We start from the raw sequence: 19,081 nt of genomic DNA, 5'->3' as shown, positions 1-19,081 counted from the left end.
ATTGCTATCTTGATAAATGTGATCAATGCCCAGGTACTACCGAGCTTTCTACAAAGCTTTCTAAACTATTGGACGATTCATGCATTTCCCATGTTCAATGTTCTTTATGGACCGGAACTGATCGATCAACTCTATTAACGCAACAGTTAAAAGTTGATGAGTTCATAAACGAGTTATGCAACAAATTACAAATTATGAAATTTCATTCATTTATCGCCAAACAACAAATGCTTTACATTTCAGAAAAAAAAGAGAATCTTTGTGAAGATGAAGTAATTGTCATGTTTGATTTTTCTGAAAACTATTCATATGTTTGTCAAAATGCCTCACAAGCATTTCACTTCAACAATGATCAGTGTACTGTGTTTCCTGTTATTTACTATTATAAAGAAAATTCTGAATTGAAGCACAAGAGTAATGTATTTTTATTAGAGAGTTTGAAACACGATATCGCTGCCGTTTACACTGTACAAACATTATTAATTCCAGAGATTTTAAAAAATGTCAAAAATCTTAAAAGAGTATTATACATGACGGATGGGGCGAAACAGCATTTTAAAAATAAATTTCAGATTGCTAACTTACTGCATCATAAACATGATTTCAATATTCAAGCAGAATGGCATTACAGTGCGACTGCTGACGGTAAAAGTGCTTATGATGGCATTGGTGCTACTTTCAAAAGAGAGGCATATAAAGCAAGTCTTGTTGCTAAACCACAGGATGCAATACTAACATCTCAAGTTCTTTTTAATTGGGCTAAAAAACATTTCAACATAAAGATTTTTTATTTACAAAAAACTGACCATGAGAAGGTAAAAAGAAAACTTAAGAAGAGATTTGAAACTGCACCGCCTGTACCGCAAATTCTTAAAAATCATGGGTTTATAGTTGTGGACGAAAATAAAGTACTAATCAAAAGGTATTCCAATGATACAAATGGAATATTATGGCAGTTATGAGAACAAAAGTAAGAAATATAGGATAAAAATAAAAAAATATTTCATGAAACATCTATCTACATATACAGATACACATACACATACACGCACACACGTACACACGTGAGAGGCAAGGGAACTCACGTAAATCAAGCACCCCAAATGTGAGAGGTAAGGGGACTCACGTAAATCAAGCACCTCGAATGTGAGAGGCAAGGGGACTTACTTAAATCAAGTACCTCGAATGTGAGAGGCAAGAGGACTCACGTAAATCAAGCACCCCGAATGTGAAAGGCAAAGGGACTCACGTAAATCAAGCACTCCGAATGTGAGAGGCAAGGGGACTCACATAAATCAAGCATCCCGAATGTGAGAGGCTAAGGGATTCGCGTAAATCAAGCATTTCAAACATAAGAGTTAAAGTGACTAATATAGATCAACTATCTCAAAAAGAGGAATATAAGTATAGTATAAGTTTCAAAGTAATTTTAAGTAATCTTACTATTATTCTGTGGAGAAAATGTTTTTTAAAGAACAATATTTTCTGTACCGTAGGTTTTTTGTGACGTACTTTTTCAGGACAAGGATGAAATGATTCGAAATTTTGTATGCAAATGTCTTGATAGCCAGACCATGTTGAGCAAGAATTTTTACGTGATTCATTTATACATGCACGCGTATGAGCGCGCGTATCCCCCCTCCCCCCACCTCCCCACACACACACTCACACACTTACACATAAGGATTAGACCTCTGCTACGTCATATCTTGCACATTTATTCACGTTATTATGTATTTTTTCAAAGGCTTTTTTCATTCTAGCCGTGATATTAGGTCCGCCATTTTGAATTTTCCAAAAGGCCAAACGGCATCGAAAAATAGACATTTCAACGAAAATTTTAAGCCCTTTTCGAACATTTTATCTCAAAAATTGAAATGGGCAACAGGGGTGGCCTTTTTGACGGAGAATGCCCCATATATATATATATATATATAAGAATGCCCCATATATATATATATATATATATATGTACACTTTCCTCTCATATTTATATCTTTTTTCTTACTTTTAACGACATAAATTTTAATTTTTATTATACTAATATCTTTTTTTACTTAATTTTGATTCCATTTGAATGTTGTTGATTGCATTGTTATATTTTGATTACCATGATTTATATTTGTTATTGGTTGAGGAAGACTCGCTAAGTCAAAATTGTTCCAATTTAATGTTATTGAAATTATTTAATTTTATATATTAAACTTTACTTTAATATGTTCTAGGCCTTTTTTCATTTATATTTATTGCTGTGCAATTAAACGAGCTTTTTTTAGTATTCATTAAAAATCTTTTCTAATATTTATAAAATTTATAAAAAACATTCAACATAAAAAAACAAATTTATCAAGTTTATAGTGTTTTTCAAAAAAAATTCCTAAAAAATATAAAAATTATTCACAAAAGCGAGAATATTCCCTTAATGCCAGGGACCCTGACCAAATCGAAACTGAAACCGATAACTGAATCATAACCGTTATTTTAGTCAGACTAACAATGAAATATTGTGCAGACTAATCGACCGTAACCGTAACCACACCAAAAATATTTTTCAGGTTTATTTCGGTCAGATTTTTTAAAATGCTATTAAAGATCATACTGAAGATCAGATAAAAAAGGCGAAAAAGCGCTATGTAGACTTCTCTGTCTACAAAATAAAAATAAGAAAAAGATACACGACATCTATATTTCATCTCGATTTTTAATATTTTTAACGCTCCACAGATATGCAGTTGATTTTAAAGATTAACTTTTCCTTCAATTTGTGAACATAAAATAAATTCAAAAGAATAAGATCTTTGTAATGTTAAAACTAAATTTTTGAAGCTAAAATTATATTTCAATTTTTCCGGCTTTTTTAAAGCACCAAAAAAGTTTGACAATTTTAATTAAACTTTTAAGACCGTAGATATTTACTTCTAGGTTCTCAATAAATAGTGATATTATCTACGTAGAGTTACTTATTTATTTCTTTGCTTTTATTATAAAAATTTAATTATAATTATGTTAATTTATATTTGATTAAAATATGTTAATTTATAAAGATAACTACCATTAATACCAGTGAAAAAATCACTATTAACGCTGCAAGTTGCTGAGAATGTTGAAGTAAAACAAAAAAAAGAGATTTTGAAAGACCCGGAACCTTTAATAATTTTTAAACATTTTTATATTAAACAAGTGTTGTTTACAATAGGAATTTTTTATAATATAATATTTATACTTGTATTATTTTTATATATTATCATTTTTATACGTTATTAAATTTTACAATAGGTAATTGTACATCTCTAACCGTAACCGAAAAAGACCAAAATAGAAACGGTGACCGTAACCATTATCAGTAACAAGACCAAAATTTTACTTCGGGTAGGGTCTCTGCTTAATGTAATTAACAAATGATATATTATTGAATACTTCCACATAATTGTTTCAAACAAATCGACCAAAATACAATATTACAGATGCAACTTAAACACCAGTAGACAAAAGTCACCAATACCAGCACAGCCATCATTAAGCACACCACTTTATATTTCGAAAATTAAACATTGCACTGTATTGGTACTGATAAAAACATGATTCGTTTAAATTAAAAAAATAAAAATCATAGTTTATATATTCATGGTTTCTTTCTGTTTGCTAAAAACAAATTTTTGAAAAATGAGAATAAAATTTGCACTATTTTCTTATATAAATAGCAGAGTTTAAACAATAATGAGCATATTATTGATAATATATTCATATTAATTATTTTATGTTTATAACTCCCAAAAACTGCTTCGTTTATTTTTTCTTTTTTCATATTTTCCTCATTGTGATTTGAAACATGAAATAAATGTGCAGCGCAAACTTGTACATTTTTCTATAAAAACAAACAATAACAATGAAATCTTCAACTACTATGATGACAGATGTTTCATAAATTTTTTCATATTTTCATTAATATCTTAAAGTAGGAAAAATTGCATCAAATACAACACATCCTCTAACAAGGTACCAAAAAGCATTAAGTGGTATGGTTCAATTCTAGCCTTTTAATTTTATAAACTTTTATGTTTAATACATAAAAATATATTTTATTACTTAATTTATCAATTTATTTTCTAGTTGATTCCTATCCAGGGCGCATTCGTAAACGTTACCCAGGGTAAAAATGATTCTGAACTCGTTCAAAAAGTCGACAGGTAAAAGTAATGAAATAACTACCTTTATCCATAAACGTTCAGAAAACATGTGAAAAATTACTCAGGGCAATCCTAACGTACCCTGCTCACAACTGAGGTAAACTTTACCTGTCATGTGCAGAAACACACCTTTCACATAAGATAAGACAGAAGCATACATTTTTACATATCACATAACCCATAATCCACGGCACATAGCATAATGCGTAACAACGCACAAGCTTTTCCATAAAAGTATTTTTGAAATTGTCGATTGCATCGCAATTGACTTAGTAATAACAAAGAAAACAATGCTTGTACAGTTGATGGTATCAGGAGATGATGCAAAACATTATTGAAATGATGCAAAACATTTTGACATTCCACAAACTAGTTTGAATGGTCCAACATAATTATATTGATGACCTAAATTATTTTCAGATTTGCATCTAGCTAAATTTGTAGACACATTAATAAAACCGCAATTTTTTATATATAAAACATTCTATATATCAATTAAATGTAGGAATTGTCCAAATGCGGATACAGTGCGTGTAAATTTTGTAAATTTTTGTTCTCAGAGATAACGAAAAGAAAAATCCTTATGCAAACAAAATTTTCGCTCGTCAAGTTAGCGAAAGCAACATGTTGCAAAAAAAATTAAAAAATTTTTTGCATAAGATAAATATTTTTAAAATGTCTAAAGGTAAATATACTTCGAACGTTGAATAATGTATGTTTTTGAAACATTCACACTAAGTCTATGAACGTTTGGACCAAATTGAAACCAAATGTCATAAATGTTGATGTTATTAATAGAGCTGGTTTAATCTCATTTATGTCGCACGCACGCGCACGCACGCACGCACGCACGCACGCACGCACGCACGCACGCACGCACGCACGCACGCACGCACGCACGCACACGCACGCACGCACGCACGCACGCACGCGCACGCACGCACGCACGCACGCACGCACGCACGCACGCACGCACGCACGCACGCACGCACGCACGCACGCACGCACGCACGCACGCACGCACGCACGCACGCACGCACGCACGCACGCACGCACGCACGCACGCACGCACGCGCACGCACGCACGCACGCACGCACGCACGCACGCACGCACGCACGCACGCACGCACGCACGCACGCACGCACGCACGCACGCACGCACGCACGCACGCACGCACGCACGCACGCACGCACGCACGCACGCACGCACGCACGCACGCACGCACGCACGCACGCACGCACGCACACGCACGCACGCACGCACGCACGCACGCACGCACGCACGCACGCACGCACGCACGCACGCACGCACGCACGCACGCACGCACGCACGCACGCACGCACGCACGCACGCACGCACGCACGCACGCACGCACGCACGCACGCACGCACGCACGCACGCACGCACGCACGCACGCACGCACGCACGCACGCACGCACGCACGCACGCACAGTACAATTAGTTTAAAAAGGTATATACTTAAAAGAGATACAAAAATCAAAATAAACAAATATTTTTGAGTACTAGTGTAATCGCACAATTTATATTTTAAATAAACGGATTAAAATAATGGTAAGTGCCTTTGACAAATTTGGATTACGTAAACACAAATTTTATCCAGAATCGTTCGTAAACTTCAAGTCATTCCCCGATATCAATGTGATCCTACACGGTCACGTGACCATTCCCCATAAGGTTTACCTGTACCCCACAGAGTAACGTTTACGAATGCAGCCCTAGGACAAGAATCTCTATAGTTTTTATTTCTACAAGCTTATTATTAATAAAAGTCCCCACTTTTTACCATAGAAGCGTGCATTTGTAATTTCTAATATAATAATATGTTAGACATACGTATCCATCGGTAAATCATATTTCTATGGTAAAAAGTGGGGACATTCATTAATAATCACCCTGTATATCTTCTGTGGCTAACTTCTATAGAACTATGCCTGAATTTTACTATTACTGCCAGTTTTGGGGCCTAATTTTTCAGAATGCTCTTTATGTTGGGTAAACATTAATTGTTACAAAACAGTATATACAGGGTGTCCTAAAAAGGTCAAGACACTTAAATATCTCGGGAGATATAAGTTTTACAGAAAAGTGTTTCAGACAAAAGTTATATAGTTTAAAAATATCTATTCACTGATCTTATCAGTTTGACCTTGGGTTGCGTAGCCAAGGTCAGGTCAAGGTTACATTGATTTTCTTAAATAAAACCTTATTTTTGATTCCAGAATCTAATAGCTGGCATCAAAAATTTTTCAAAACCCTACAAAAAAGTTTATATTCGTTGAGTACTTTTCGACTTGAAAGCTACAGTGTATTGTAACTTTTAAGCGTCATAATTCAGAAAATACTTAACGAAAATAAACTTATTTATAGTGTTTCAAAAAGTTCTCAAAATCGACTATAAGAAAATGCAATAAAAAATATAGAATGTTGGGGAAGTACCGATACTCTTTAATTAGGAAACTATCGATACTCTAACATTATATCTTTTATTGCATTTTTTTGTAGTCGATTTCGAGAACTTTTCAAAACACTATAAATAAGTTTATTTTCCTTAAGTACTTTCCGAATTATGACGTTTAAAAGTTACAGTACACTGTAGCTTTCAAGCTTCACAACTCGAAAAGTACTCAACAAAAATAAACTTTCTTGTAGTGTTTTGAAAAGCTCTTGACACCAGCTATTAAATTCTGAAATAAAAAATGGGGTATTCCATTTAAGAAAATCAATGTAACTTTGACCTGACCTTAGCTACTCAACCCAAGGTGAAACTGATAGGATCAGTAAATAAATATTTTTAACCCATATAACTTTTGTCTAAAACATTTTTCTGTAAAACTTACATCGAGATATTTAGGTGTTCCTTTCTGGGACACCCTGTATGTTATATGAACTGCAATTTAATAAAAAACACTTCCTAATGTGTTCATATTTTTAGTTTTTATTTAAGGAATAATACCCTAAAACAAAGTAGTATGCCAGTATTAGTGACTTTTTTCTTTGTTATTTTTTTTCTAGGTATTTGCAATCTTCATTTACAGTTTCGTTGAAACTTTTATGTTAAAATAACAAACCTGGTTCGTCTGCAAGGTAAGATCGGGCCTTGGCAAATGTCGTAGTAACGTAATTAGTTTTGTCTTTGAGAAGTAAATCATGATATGTTTGTGCCGCACTTGGTTCGGCCAGCAGGAGCAGCTCCATAAGAGAACTTCGACAGAGAGCATTGACCACGTAATTATGGTTATTCAGTCGAAATAAAGCTCGTAAAGCAAGATCGGAGTAAGATGCATCGCTTTTACTCACTAACGCCAAATTCAATTGAGCAAGAACCTTTTCTGCAAGAGAACAAAACAATTATCGTCAAAATAATAATAATAGTTCTTACTTTAAGTGCTTTAACCTTTAAACACACCGATCCCGTAAACACATTTTCCGATCTAGGAGACTTTTTCAACTTTGAGAAGCTATAACTTTGGATCTAATAAATATTTTTAAACAATTTTTTTTTTCAAATAAAAATTTAGAATTTTAGAAATGTGACTGCACTATCAGCATTGCTGAAAAATGATTTATTGTGAAGTTATAAAAGAAAAACCATTAAGAAAAATAAAAATTGTTCAAAAATTCACTTTTCCTTTAAAAATCACATCTTTACGACAAAAAACTTATAAGGACTTTGAACGGTGTTTTAAAACTGAAAAGTCATACTTTAACAAAAAATTATGGCGTCATTTTTTTAAAAGTACAAGGTGTGATCAAAAAGTAAGGTGACTTTTTGAATTTCGCGCGCTCTGTACACTCTAATTTCAAAATTTTTTTTTTTGTGTTGGTACACTCGTCACGATCATATGTTCACAGTTTTGACTATATAGCATGTGTTGTTTTTATGTGAGAGGCATAAAGGTTAGACTCGTGTTTGCGTGCTCGGCGATTTTTTGCTGTTGAAAATAATGGAGCAGAGAGTTTGTATTAATTTTTGTGTAAAAAATGGTATTAAGTGTTTAAAAACTCTTGAAATGTTGACAGTAGCGTACGGTGAGTCAACTTTGAGCAAAAAAATGTTTATAAATGGTATAAGTTATTCCAAGAGGGTCGAGAAAATGTTAACTATGAACCTCGCTCTGGAAGCCCCAGCACGTTAAAAACCGAGGAAAATATTCAGGAAGTGAAAGAAATTGTGTTGAAAAATCGTCGAATCACGATTAGAGAAATAGCTGATGATCTTAACATATCGTTTGGCTCATGCCAATCAATTTTAATGGATGTTTTGGGTATGACACGTGTGTCAGCGAAATTCGTTCCAAAACTGTTTAATTTTGATCAGAAGCAGCATCGCATGAACATCGCCCAAGACATGTTGAACGACGTCAATGATGATCCTAATCTGCTCAAAAGGGTTATAACTGGTGACGAAACATGGGTATATGGTTATGACGTCGAAGCCAAAGCCCAATCATCCCAGTGGAAGAGCCCAGGAGAGCCAAGACCGAAAAAGGCACGCCAAGTTTGTTCGAATGTGAAGGTGTTGCTCACAGTTTTCTTTGATTACCATGGCGTTGTGCATCAAGAATTCCTACCACGAGGTCGTACGGTAAACAAGGAGTATTACCTTGAGGTTATGCGGCGTTTGCGTGAATCAATAAGAAAAAAACGTCCGGAAGTGTGGAGAGAAAATTCATGGATTCTGCACCATGATAATGCACCTGCGCACACGTCGTTACTAGTGAGTACTTTTTTGGCCAAAAACAATACTATCATCATGCCTCAGCCACCGTATTCAGACTTGGCCCCCTGCGACTTTTTCCTCTTCCCAAAATTGAAAAGGCCTATAAAAGGACGAAGATTTGCGACGATTGAGAAGATTAAGGCTGCATCGCTGGAGGAGCTCAAAGCAATACTCAAAAGTGCATTTCAGAAATGTTTTGACGACTGGAAAAAGCGCTGGCACAAATGCATTGTATCAGAGTTGGATTATTTTGAAGGGGATAACATAATTTTGGATGAATGAATATTTTTTTATAAAAATGAAGTCACCTTACTTTTTGATCACACCTCATATAATTGTGTAACAAAAAAAATATAAAGTATTTTTGGATGTTTAAAATCTACTTTTTTGTTTTAAATTATATCTTTGTAACAAAAAACTTTTAAAGATTTTACAATACCGCGTTTTAAAGCTAAAGAGTCATACTTAAAAATATTTAATTAATATAATTTATGTCAATGTCATTCCTATTAAAAGATATATTTGTGTAACCACGCGAATATAAGATATTTTTGATTAACTCAAAATGTTGAAAATTGATGTGTTTCATGATATATTTTGGATTCTGAGCAGAAGTCTTGTTTTCCACAGCATTATTCATAATAGTATTCTAATTTTAGACGGAGTATATGCAAGTAACATACGCAAATGGACCTGTTCGAATGTGTCCGGTTTTTTTTTAATATAAGATTACCCACAAAAAAGTTTTACTCACACACAATGGTAGTCTTACAGATCCCAACAAAATTTTGCTATCGTGCAGTTCAAATTTTAGTTGATCAATAAAGTTGAGTAACCATATTAACAGAAAGAGAAGATTTCAAACTTGTTTTTAATCCCTGATCCGAATCTCCTATCTCATTCTGTCTTCACAGAGCAAGCGTTTGAAATTTTATATGGGATCTCTCTAACTCATATGTGTTTAAGGGTTAAAAAAATTTTCCAGCTAATATACAAAAAAGTGAAGAGAAATTGTAAAGTTTCATTCATATATAAACACGAAATTAATTATCCAGCGACAAAATGTGTAAGCTTACTTTTTGAGTCAAATTCACCAGTTTTCTTTTTTTTTTTTTTTAGAGAAAACGCGATTGGAAGGGAAACTCTTCCCAGATGCATTTTCATTAAAAGTATATCTATAATATGTTTTTTTTTTATAATTTGTAGCTTAAAATAAACTGATATTTTAAGTGTCCGGACAACTTATTTTGTATATAAAATTATCTTGTTTATTTAATATTATTTCGCCATAATTTTATCATCTTTTACATACATTTTCAGGTTTAATAACACATAAAAATAGATATAAAATTAAATCAGGGCTTTATTGCAATTTTATTTAAATATATCTTTCAATTTTTTGTAAATAACAGACAGTGAATTTTTTCAGTTTAAACATAATTTTTTGATGAAAATGTGTATCACTGATAAGAATTTTCATTTCTAACAGGATTTTTTCTAAAAAATATATTGTAGTATAAAATAAACTCCCAATGCCTTATATATCTGGTCAATTATAACGCTTTTAAGTGCAATGGATTTGAACCCAATTCGAGTTGAATTAATGATACTAAAATCCACATGAAATCATCCAATTCGAACTTAAAATAGAATATGTGACATTATTAACCTGCTTCGAGTTAGGTTCAAACCCATTGCACTTAAAAGCGCTATTAATATAATTTTATAACTGTATACTTCTTAAGAAAGGAGCTTTCGCCATTGCCATCTTCAAAGTAATGTTAAGTAATGAACTAAATTTTACAAAATTGTTATTTAAAAATATTTTCTTTATAATGTTGATAAACATTAATATGAAAAATATTAAAAAAATATTGTTTACATTGTTTATAATAATAATTTAGCATAATAAAAAGTAAAGTTGCTGTATTTCTACTAGCATGACATCATATTTAATAAGAATTACATAATTTATGAATATTTCATATTCTTACATGAAAATGATACAAAAAAATTTTTCTAAAATATTTTTTAAACTCTATTCTTTTTTATAAATATAATTTTTCAAATTCTTATAATTTCTATGTAATTAAATTATTAAAAACTTTTCTTCTCTTAACTCAATTGTAAAAAATTATTTTAAAAAAATTATACAGCAAAAAAATTCAAAAACACCTAATATTCATCATAAATTTATTTCTAAAAGTGCATTAAATTCTTACATTTGTTAGCCTCAAGAATTTAAATATAATAAAAAAGATAATTTTGTCATTTAAAACAATTTCTTTGTAATACTGATAAATATAATATTGATATGAAAAAAGAAGTGTTTATAATAAGGAGTTAAATACAGTAACAAGATAGTCACACATATTTTCACAAGTATGACATTTAAAGAAGACTGAATATACTGTTTATTCAATAGTGATATTATCTTAGAGCAGTGTTCGGAATTAGTTACACATTTCTAGATGATTTTTGAAGCGATGCCTACCGCCCTCCCCTCCCCTTATTGCGCACGGTTTTACAATCGAATTTCTAATTGATGCTATACTAAACACGTGAAAAATATATTGGAACCGTACCTTTCAAATTTGTCATTAAAAAAATGTTCTTTCTTACGTAATTTTTATAAGTATCTAAATCTCATAGAATAAAACGTTTCTTTAAAAGAGTGAAAATGAAACCCGTGCAATTTTTCGAGTGATTTTTTACTCTATGAGATTTAAAGAGTAGTTAAGCTAAATTCTTTATTATGTTCTGTTTTAATATAATTAAAACAATTATATATGATTGATAGAATTTAGCAATTTCAGTTATAAGAAATTAAAATTGAATTTTATTATTTATAGTACATCAAATTAAATATTACTGACTGTCCGGGGAAAAAAAGGAGTTGAAGTCCCCATTTTTACAAGTATTTCAAAGCGTATTTCTTATTATCTTGTTTCATCTAAATTTTCTTTATTTACAAATGGCAAGTAAAAAACTTTTACGCAATATTTCTCGTTTATGACGTTACAATTTCATACGGCCACGGCTATTACTCGGGAGTTTTTAACTTATTCTCAAAATTCGATCAAATTTATAAATTATGTGACAAGATTAGAGAACCTTTTTAAAAGAATATTAAGACTAAACTTCGATTATAACATAGATTTTTTTTTACCGAGAGTCGATCGGTGCGTCGTCGCGTGCGAGATGTAGAAGAGGAATAGCAATAATACCTCGTACCTAGAGACCCTATAATAAGAGTCGCGCCATCAGGCGATCTTGGCAAAATCCAGTGAGCGAGAAGTATATATACTCTTATCTCTTTCTTTCTTTAATCTAGGTTAAAAAAAGAAAGAGGTAAGAGTATATATACTTCTCGCTCACTGGATTTTGCCAAGATTGCCTGATGGCGCGACTCTTATTATAGGGTCTCTACTTGTGTCTACATCATACTAAAGATCAAGATTGAATTAGAATTTGACCAAACTTCACTAAATTTGAGATTAGTTTTTTTTCTTCTGATTTGTTAAATTCCAATTTAATCTCACAATCTCTAGTCTGATGTGGGCATTAGACTAGGCGAGCAGATTAGCGATCTTTGTCAAGTACACTCAGGCCGGTATTCATAGTCGATTATTTAAGATAGAATTTATAGAAATGGAAGGGAAATAGTGTATCTCAGCAATAAGTGGAGAGTGTAAGCAACATCTGAGAGACAGAAGATATTCTTCTGTCTTGTTCAGTGACTTTTCTTCTTTCCTTTGTGCTAAGGGAGACATAGTGTTTTTAATTTTCTCTAACTTTATAAAATATGAAATAACTGCAAACTGTATATTACTACATAAAACACAATATCGGATCATTTCATGTAAAAAATTAATAAAATAATGCTTATATAAAGAAAACACAATTTTCCTGTGAAAATTCATGCAAACAATATGGTCATGTGTTGGCATCTGAAGATTTTGATTGGCGAAGCGTCAGTCACTATACATAGGTCAGAAAGATACTTCTGTCCTTTAGAACTTGCTTACAGTTCGAGATCTGTATTGCCGTCCCTTGATTTAAAATTGTCTTAAATACCATTTTAAGATGTCATCAACCAATCACAGAGCCGTATTAACTTAAGACATTACTTAAGATGGTCCTAAAATAAGAATCGATTATTAATATCAGCCTACAGTATTTATTACTTCTGTCCTTGTTCCTCGATTTCACCGTCACCGAACGCAAGATCTATCACCAAATGTTCGACACAATTTCTGTTCTGCTATAGTTTATCATTGCTAAGCTAAACGTATACGCGTAACACTGAATCAGTGAATATTTTTTTTGTTAGGCATTTAGTCATAATTTCATCAGCAGTAAGTATTGTTCGTTAGTGTTTTTTAAACAACGTGTGAATCTCCTTTCATATGAACAAGCTATAACATAATTTCTATATCAAGAAAGGTGGTAACGTCTCGTGCAAAGTTAAAGTTAATCTCAACTAGGTGAATTTTTAACTGGTTTGTTCGATTTTCTCATAAAATATATCATTACGATTATCCTTTTTCTCCGGTGGAAAAAATTTATTAAATACGTACAAAATTCTACCAAAAAATGAAATTTGTAGAAATATTTATACTATATTGTATCATTTAAAAAGTATTCGCGGTTTTTTGTTTAATTTTTGGAATTTTTCTTTATTAAAAATCAATTTCCCAACCAAGCTCCCTCAATTTTTGGAGCGTTATCAAAAATGTGTGTGGTCTGGCGTTGTCATGATGGAAGACAACACCTTTTCTGTTAATCAATTCTGGTTGTTTTTCCTTAATTTCTGCTTGTAATCTATCCAGTTGTGAACAGTAGAGCTCTGAATTAATCGTTAGGCTATGTGATAACACCTCAGAATGAACGACTCCCTTCCAATCCTACCATACACAGAGCATCACCTTATTTGTCATCAAATCAGGCTTTAAAGTCGTTTGTGATGATTCGCCGCGTTTATCCCATGATCTTTTACGAACAATATTCTTGTATTTTACCCATTTTTCATCGCTCGTAATGATTTGCTTCAGAAATGGATCGTTTTCGTTGCGTTTTAGTAGTTTCGCTGATGGAAATTCGGTCAATCAAATTTCTTTGCGTTAATTCATGTGGCACCCAAACATCGAGTTTCTTTGTGTAGCCAGCCTTTTTCAAACGATTCCAAACTGTCACCTGGTTGATTCTTAGTGCATTGGCTATGTCTTGACAGCTTGCATGCTAGTCTTGCTCGACCAGTTGCAAAATTTTATCGACTTTTTCAGTGACTGGCCGACCAGAGCGAGGTCGATCTTTGACATCAAAATTTTCAGAACAAAATCGAACAAACGACTCCTGCGTCTTGCGCTCACTTACAGCATCAGCGCCGTAAACTTCACAAATTTTTCTGCATGCTTGTGCTGCGTTTTTGCCTTTTTTGTAGTAAAAAAGTATCACATAACGTATTTCTTCAGAAATTTCACTCATTTTCAAACTAATATAACTTTTGACACAATTGATGAATTACTAAACTTTGTTTACAAAAGATGTAACCTAAAATGTCATCTTTCAGATGCGCGTTTGTTTGATACAATCGGATTAGTATTGCCCGATATGACCATCAACACCATCTAGTGACAAAAACCCGCGGATACTTTTTAAATGAACCAATATTTCTAAAAATACTTACGTAAGTACTACAAATTACAATGTCCTAAAATCAAGAAATTGATGAAAATAATACTTCATAAAAATTTGATTAGCAACAAGATTTTAAGTAGTTGAAACTATTTCATAAAATAATCTTACTCATAAAATATTACAGTTGTTTACAAATAACTATGGAAATCTACCAAAATTATAAAACTATGCAATTTTGAATCCAGATCTATTCGTCGTTTTTTATAAAATATTACAATTATCTATGTATAGCAACAAAAACAGATTTGTTTTTACAACTTTAAAGTCTATTATGGCTGATCAAAATCTATGCTTTTTCAAAGATTCGTGTACAAATTTGTAATATTAAACAATTTATCAAATTTTTGTAATTTGTAAAATTTTATTTTTTTACTATTTTCTAAAAAATTGAAGATTTTCATAAAATTCTACATCTAATTTTTCGATTTTAGAACATTGTAATTTGTGATACATTTGCATAAATAAAACAAAAAAAATAAATATTTTTATCAAAAAAAATTTTTCACAAATTTTTATTTTGGATAAAATTTTGTTCTTGTTAATCTTTTACAAATATACATCTAGAAACATTAAATATTTATTACAAAAACTGACTTTTTCGTAAGTTATGCTACATACTATTCCGCATCTAAAGCCAATTCAAAGATTGATATTAATTTAGTAATGTCAGTAATTCGTATCACTTTAGTATACCCCTAAGTTGAAATTATAGAGAATCAACAATATGGATGCAAAACTTACTGATGTATATACCAAGAACCATTTTATGTACATTTTCCGGATCTTTTGAGTATAACGCGGACTGATCTGTGAAAAGATTGCGTCGAAGAACAGCACCGGCCATATCCGCGTATTCAGCCAATTGTTCTAGAAAGACCAAAACATTGCTAGTTCCTTCCGCCACGGTACCGTCCTTTGGCAAACCTGCACCGGACTCATTTCTCACACTTTCTGCAAACTCTTCCAAAGCTTTAGCACCCTGCAAAAATTAAATAGTTTAGTCCTCGTTACGTTGGTTATATATTCTTTTGTATTTTCTAATTATGACAAGTAGTTAATCTCATAAAAATATACTATCATTAAAAAATTTAAACACACTTGAGATTTTTTCTCATTTCATAAAAAGTTATGCATCAAAATATCTTTAATAACCTTGAATAATAAATAAATGTTAAAGTTTAATTTTAAAAAAACTTTATACATACATATACGTGAAATCAATAAATAAATTTTGAGATTTAAAAATTATTATGCAGAGAAAATGATTTTAAGGAATGAAATAATCTTTTATATATAGGATGGTTTTTTTGCTTCTTTTTTTATCTCGAAAACTATTCAAGATATTAAAAAGTTTCATATAAAAATTTTATAATAAAAATATGTTTATTAACATTAAAAAAAATTAATTATTAAAAAAATTATTTCTGCAACTCATTAAAAAAAAAAAGAAAAAAAAATTTAATGTGTAATGTCTGTCATATTAAATTCATATTGTATTCATTTTGATTTTTCAAATTTTGATTTCAAATTTGAAGATTTCTTTTTAAACTTCATTTTTATATTAATAGTATTTTTTAAAATAAATGATACTATTTGTATATCGGAATGTAATCTTTTTAGAAATGGTATCGAAATACTGTATGTGGAACAATGTCATAAATGTATAAAATATAGATGGAAACTTGTATGATTTAATCAATAAGTATTTTTTATAAGCATCTTATTTTTGTATGCAAAAAATCGTTTATATTAACTGGAAGACTAAATCACGGTACTTGTGCTTCCATTCTTTTAAACATTAAGATGAAACATGTTTGCTGATAATACTCCACGCAATCAATATATTACCCACAGAATGCTATTTATGTATTTGTGAGAGATCATAATTTCAATCCTTTATAAAGTTTGTTGAACTAATAATTTAACACATTTCAAATATAAATGTTACTCGTAATTTAAGATTTTGCTATTACAGGAGATTCTCTAAACTTATAAAAGTTGAGGAGAGTCACGGAGACTTTTAATGCAGAAGATTTAGTATTGCCATGTTTAAAATAATACAGTCGAATCTCAATTACTTGAACCTTTATAATTCAAAAACTTTTATAAGACAAAAACATTGTTTATTTCCTTTCGCTCCGCTGCGGAAAGTCTCTATAAGTCGAAATACAATTCATCTAACTTGAATCGAACTTATTAGATATTTAAATATTTAACATTTCTAAGGCCAGATTTGATCGGCCGATCACCTGTATCACAATTAAGTTGCAATTTCCTCCTATCTGAAAAAGTCCATGTTAAGATTCCTGACTCCTCAGCTGAGAACTCCGCATTGACAGTAGCGACATTCCGTCGCGGACAAAATTAGAACTAATACACGCGAAACGTGACAGATTGACGATGAAATGTTATCGTGCATGTCATTTTGTTATTATGTGTTTCATTGTGAAAATATGACTTGTCTCATATTTACCAAATTCGTAAAAATAGACCGCGAGTAAAGTTTCTTTGAATTTTATACATAAAAGTACATTTTTCACTCCTTTCAATAGCTATCGTGTGTTTTCCTGTCTGAATAGACGTCATTTTACATGATGTTTACGACTATTTACTGACTGCTAGGCGAAAAAAGGATAGTCGTGACCGATATTTAGAAGTGTTTTAAAGCCATCTGATTAGTCTGTTTTATCCAAATTAGCATTATTTAGAAATGGCACGTCGGACAAAATTATGTGCCCATGTGTTTTCCTGTTTCAATAGCTTCACTTTACATGCTTTTTACAACTATTTACTGACTGTTAGGCGGAAAAAGGATAGTCGTGACCAATATTTAGAAGTGTTTTAAAGTCATCTGCTTAGTCTGTTTTATCCAAATTGGCTTTATTTACAAATGGCATGTCGGACAAAATTACGTGTCATTTCACGCAATTTCTCGCTTCTGACATCATGACTTCAATATGGCCGCGGCGAGTACTCAGAAGCCTTAAATCGATAGTCGCATCTCTCAAAGTTTATTGTTGACGCTTTTCCGTAATGCTGATTGGTTCTCCCGCTGTGCTTACCTCGTGTGTTATTGTCATTGCGGAGATTTTGACAATTATGTATATCAAGGATTAATTTGTGTATCGGGTAAAATTTATAATTTGTAAATTGCGAAAGCTATGTAGCGCGCGCTTGGCGCGCACCTGTTTTGTTAGTCGACATAAAAAGTCCAATTTGGACACGAGTCCTTTTGAATTTTGGAACAAATTTTACAATAAACCGCAAAAGTGATCACAAAACAATTGATATTTTTAAATTCTGTAATTATCCTAAATCAATTACCTTTCAAAATTTTAGTACCTTTTAAATAATGATTTACAAGAATTTTCCTTTTTTAAAAAATTTTCGTACGATAGCTGAAAATACATATTCGTCTATTCCATAATGAATATTTTAAGAGAGAATTGTCAAATTGCTGTCACATGTTCGGTATCTTATAAGGACTTTACATTATAAATGGCATACAAAATCTACTAAATCGCATTCATTTAAATTAAAAAAATTCTAAAGTAGTAGAGAGAGATATTTTGACCGTTGCTGTATCAATACAAATTGAACAAGAATGCTTTTTACGGTCGCAGCTAGGTCTTCCTATTGTTTGTGTGATTTTATATATTTTCTTCAAGTTCAATGAACTGCGCGCCGAATTAATTTTCAGTCATAACACAATTCTAAATTAAAAAGGTTTTATTTGAAACACGGTTAGATTTAGCCCATTCTTCCCTATGCAATAAATAGTTTAGTGTCAAAAATTTAATTTTTTTCTTTAAAAACTATTATAATTGGGAAATTATTAACTCGAACAAAGCCCCCATAAGTCGAATTTTCATAATTAAACCTTCTTTTATTCGAAAACTTGAATAAGTCGAAATTTCTATAACTAGATTTTCCCTTGAGATTCAAATTAGCGAGGTTCGACTGTAATAATAAACAAAATTTAAGTAACAAAAATAATTTATTTAGACATAATGTTTTTTATAATATTAATGTAAAAAATTAAAATAAGATTTGTTATAAAATAATAGGAATTTAAATGTGATAAGTAATGTTGCTTCATTTTCGCTAGTTAACAACATAATATTTAAAAAAAAATTGTATAATTCTGCTACACAAAAACGATATAATAAAATTTCATTTTTTTAATTCAAAAATATTTTTTAAACTCCATTTTTTCCTATAAATATAGTTTTTCAAAATTCTTATATTTTGTTTGCAAGTCTTTGAATTATTTTGAAGTCTTCTTATAAGTCTCAATGCTATTTTAAAAAATTATTTAAAGAAAAATAATCAAAACATTTAGAAAAGTATATATTTATCACACAAATTTATTCTTAAAATTTGATTAAATTCTTATATGAAAGAATAAGAGAACCTTTTTGAAATAAAAATTCCAGAGATGGGAAGTTTACC

At 31.3% G+C, this 19,081-nt stretch overlaps 1 protein-coding gene across 4 annotated transcripts in view; it reads right to left on the bottom strand.

Annotated features, from left to right (window-relative positions):
* LOC105200300 (exocyst complex component 7) overlaps positions 1 to 19,081 on the bottom strand; it is a 116,064-nt gene that overhangs the window by 20,436 nt on the left and 76,547 nt on the right. For all 4 annotated transcript variants that reach the window (XM_039450107.1, XM_039450106.1, XM_039450108.1 and 1 more), the window contains exons 5-6: positions 15,371 to 15,608; positions 7,278 to 7,538 (exon numbers count right to left, since the gene is read on the bottom strand). In XM_039450107.1, coding sequence (XP_039306041.1) covers positions 7,278 to 7,538; positions 15,371 to 15,608 — 499 coding nt within the window. The remainder of the gene's footprint in view (positions 1 to 7,277; positions 7,539 to 15,370; positions 15,609 to 19,081) is intronic.

This window comes from Solenopsis invicta, chromosome 5 (genome assembly GCF_016802725.1).
Source record: "Solenopsis invicta isolate M01_SB chromosome 5, UNIL_Sinv_3.0, whole genome shotgun sequence".
Taxonomy (NCBI): domain Eukaryota; kingdom Metazoa; phylum Arthropoda; class Insecta; order Hymenoptera; family Formicidae; genus Solenopsis; species Solenopsis invicta.
Note: the sequence above shows the minus strand (reverse complement) of the source record. Positions and strands in the feature narration are given on the sequence as shown.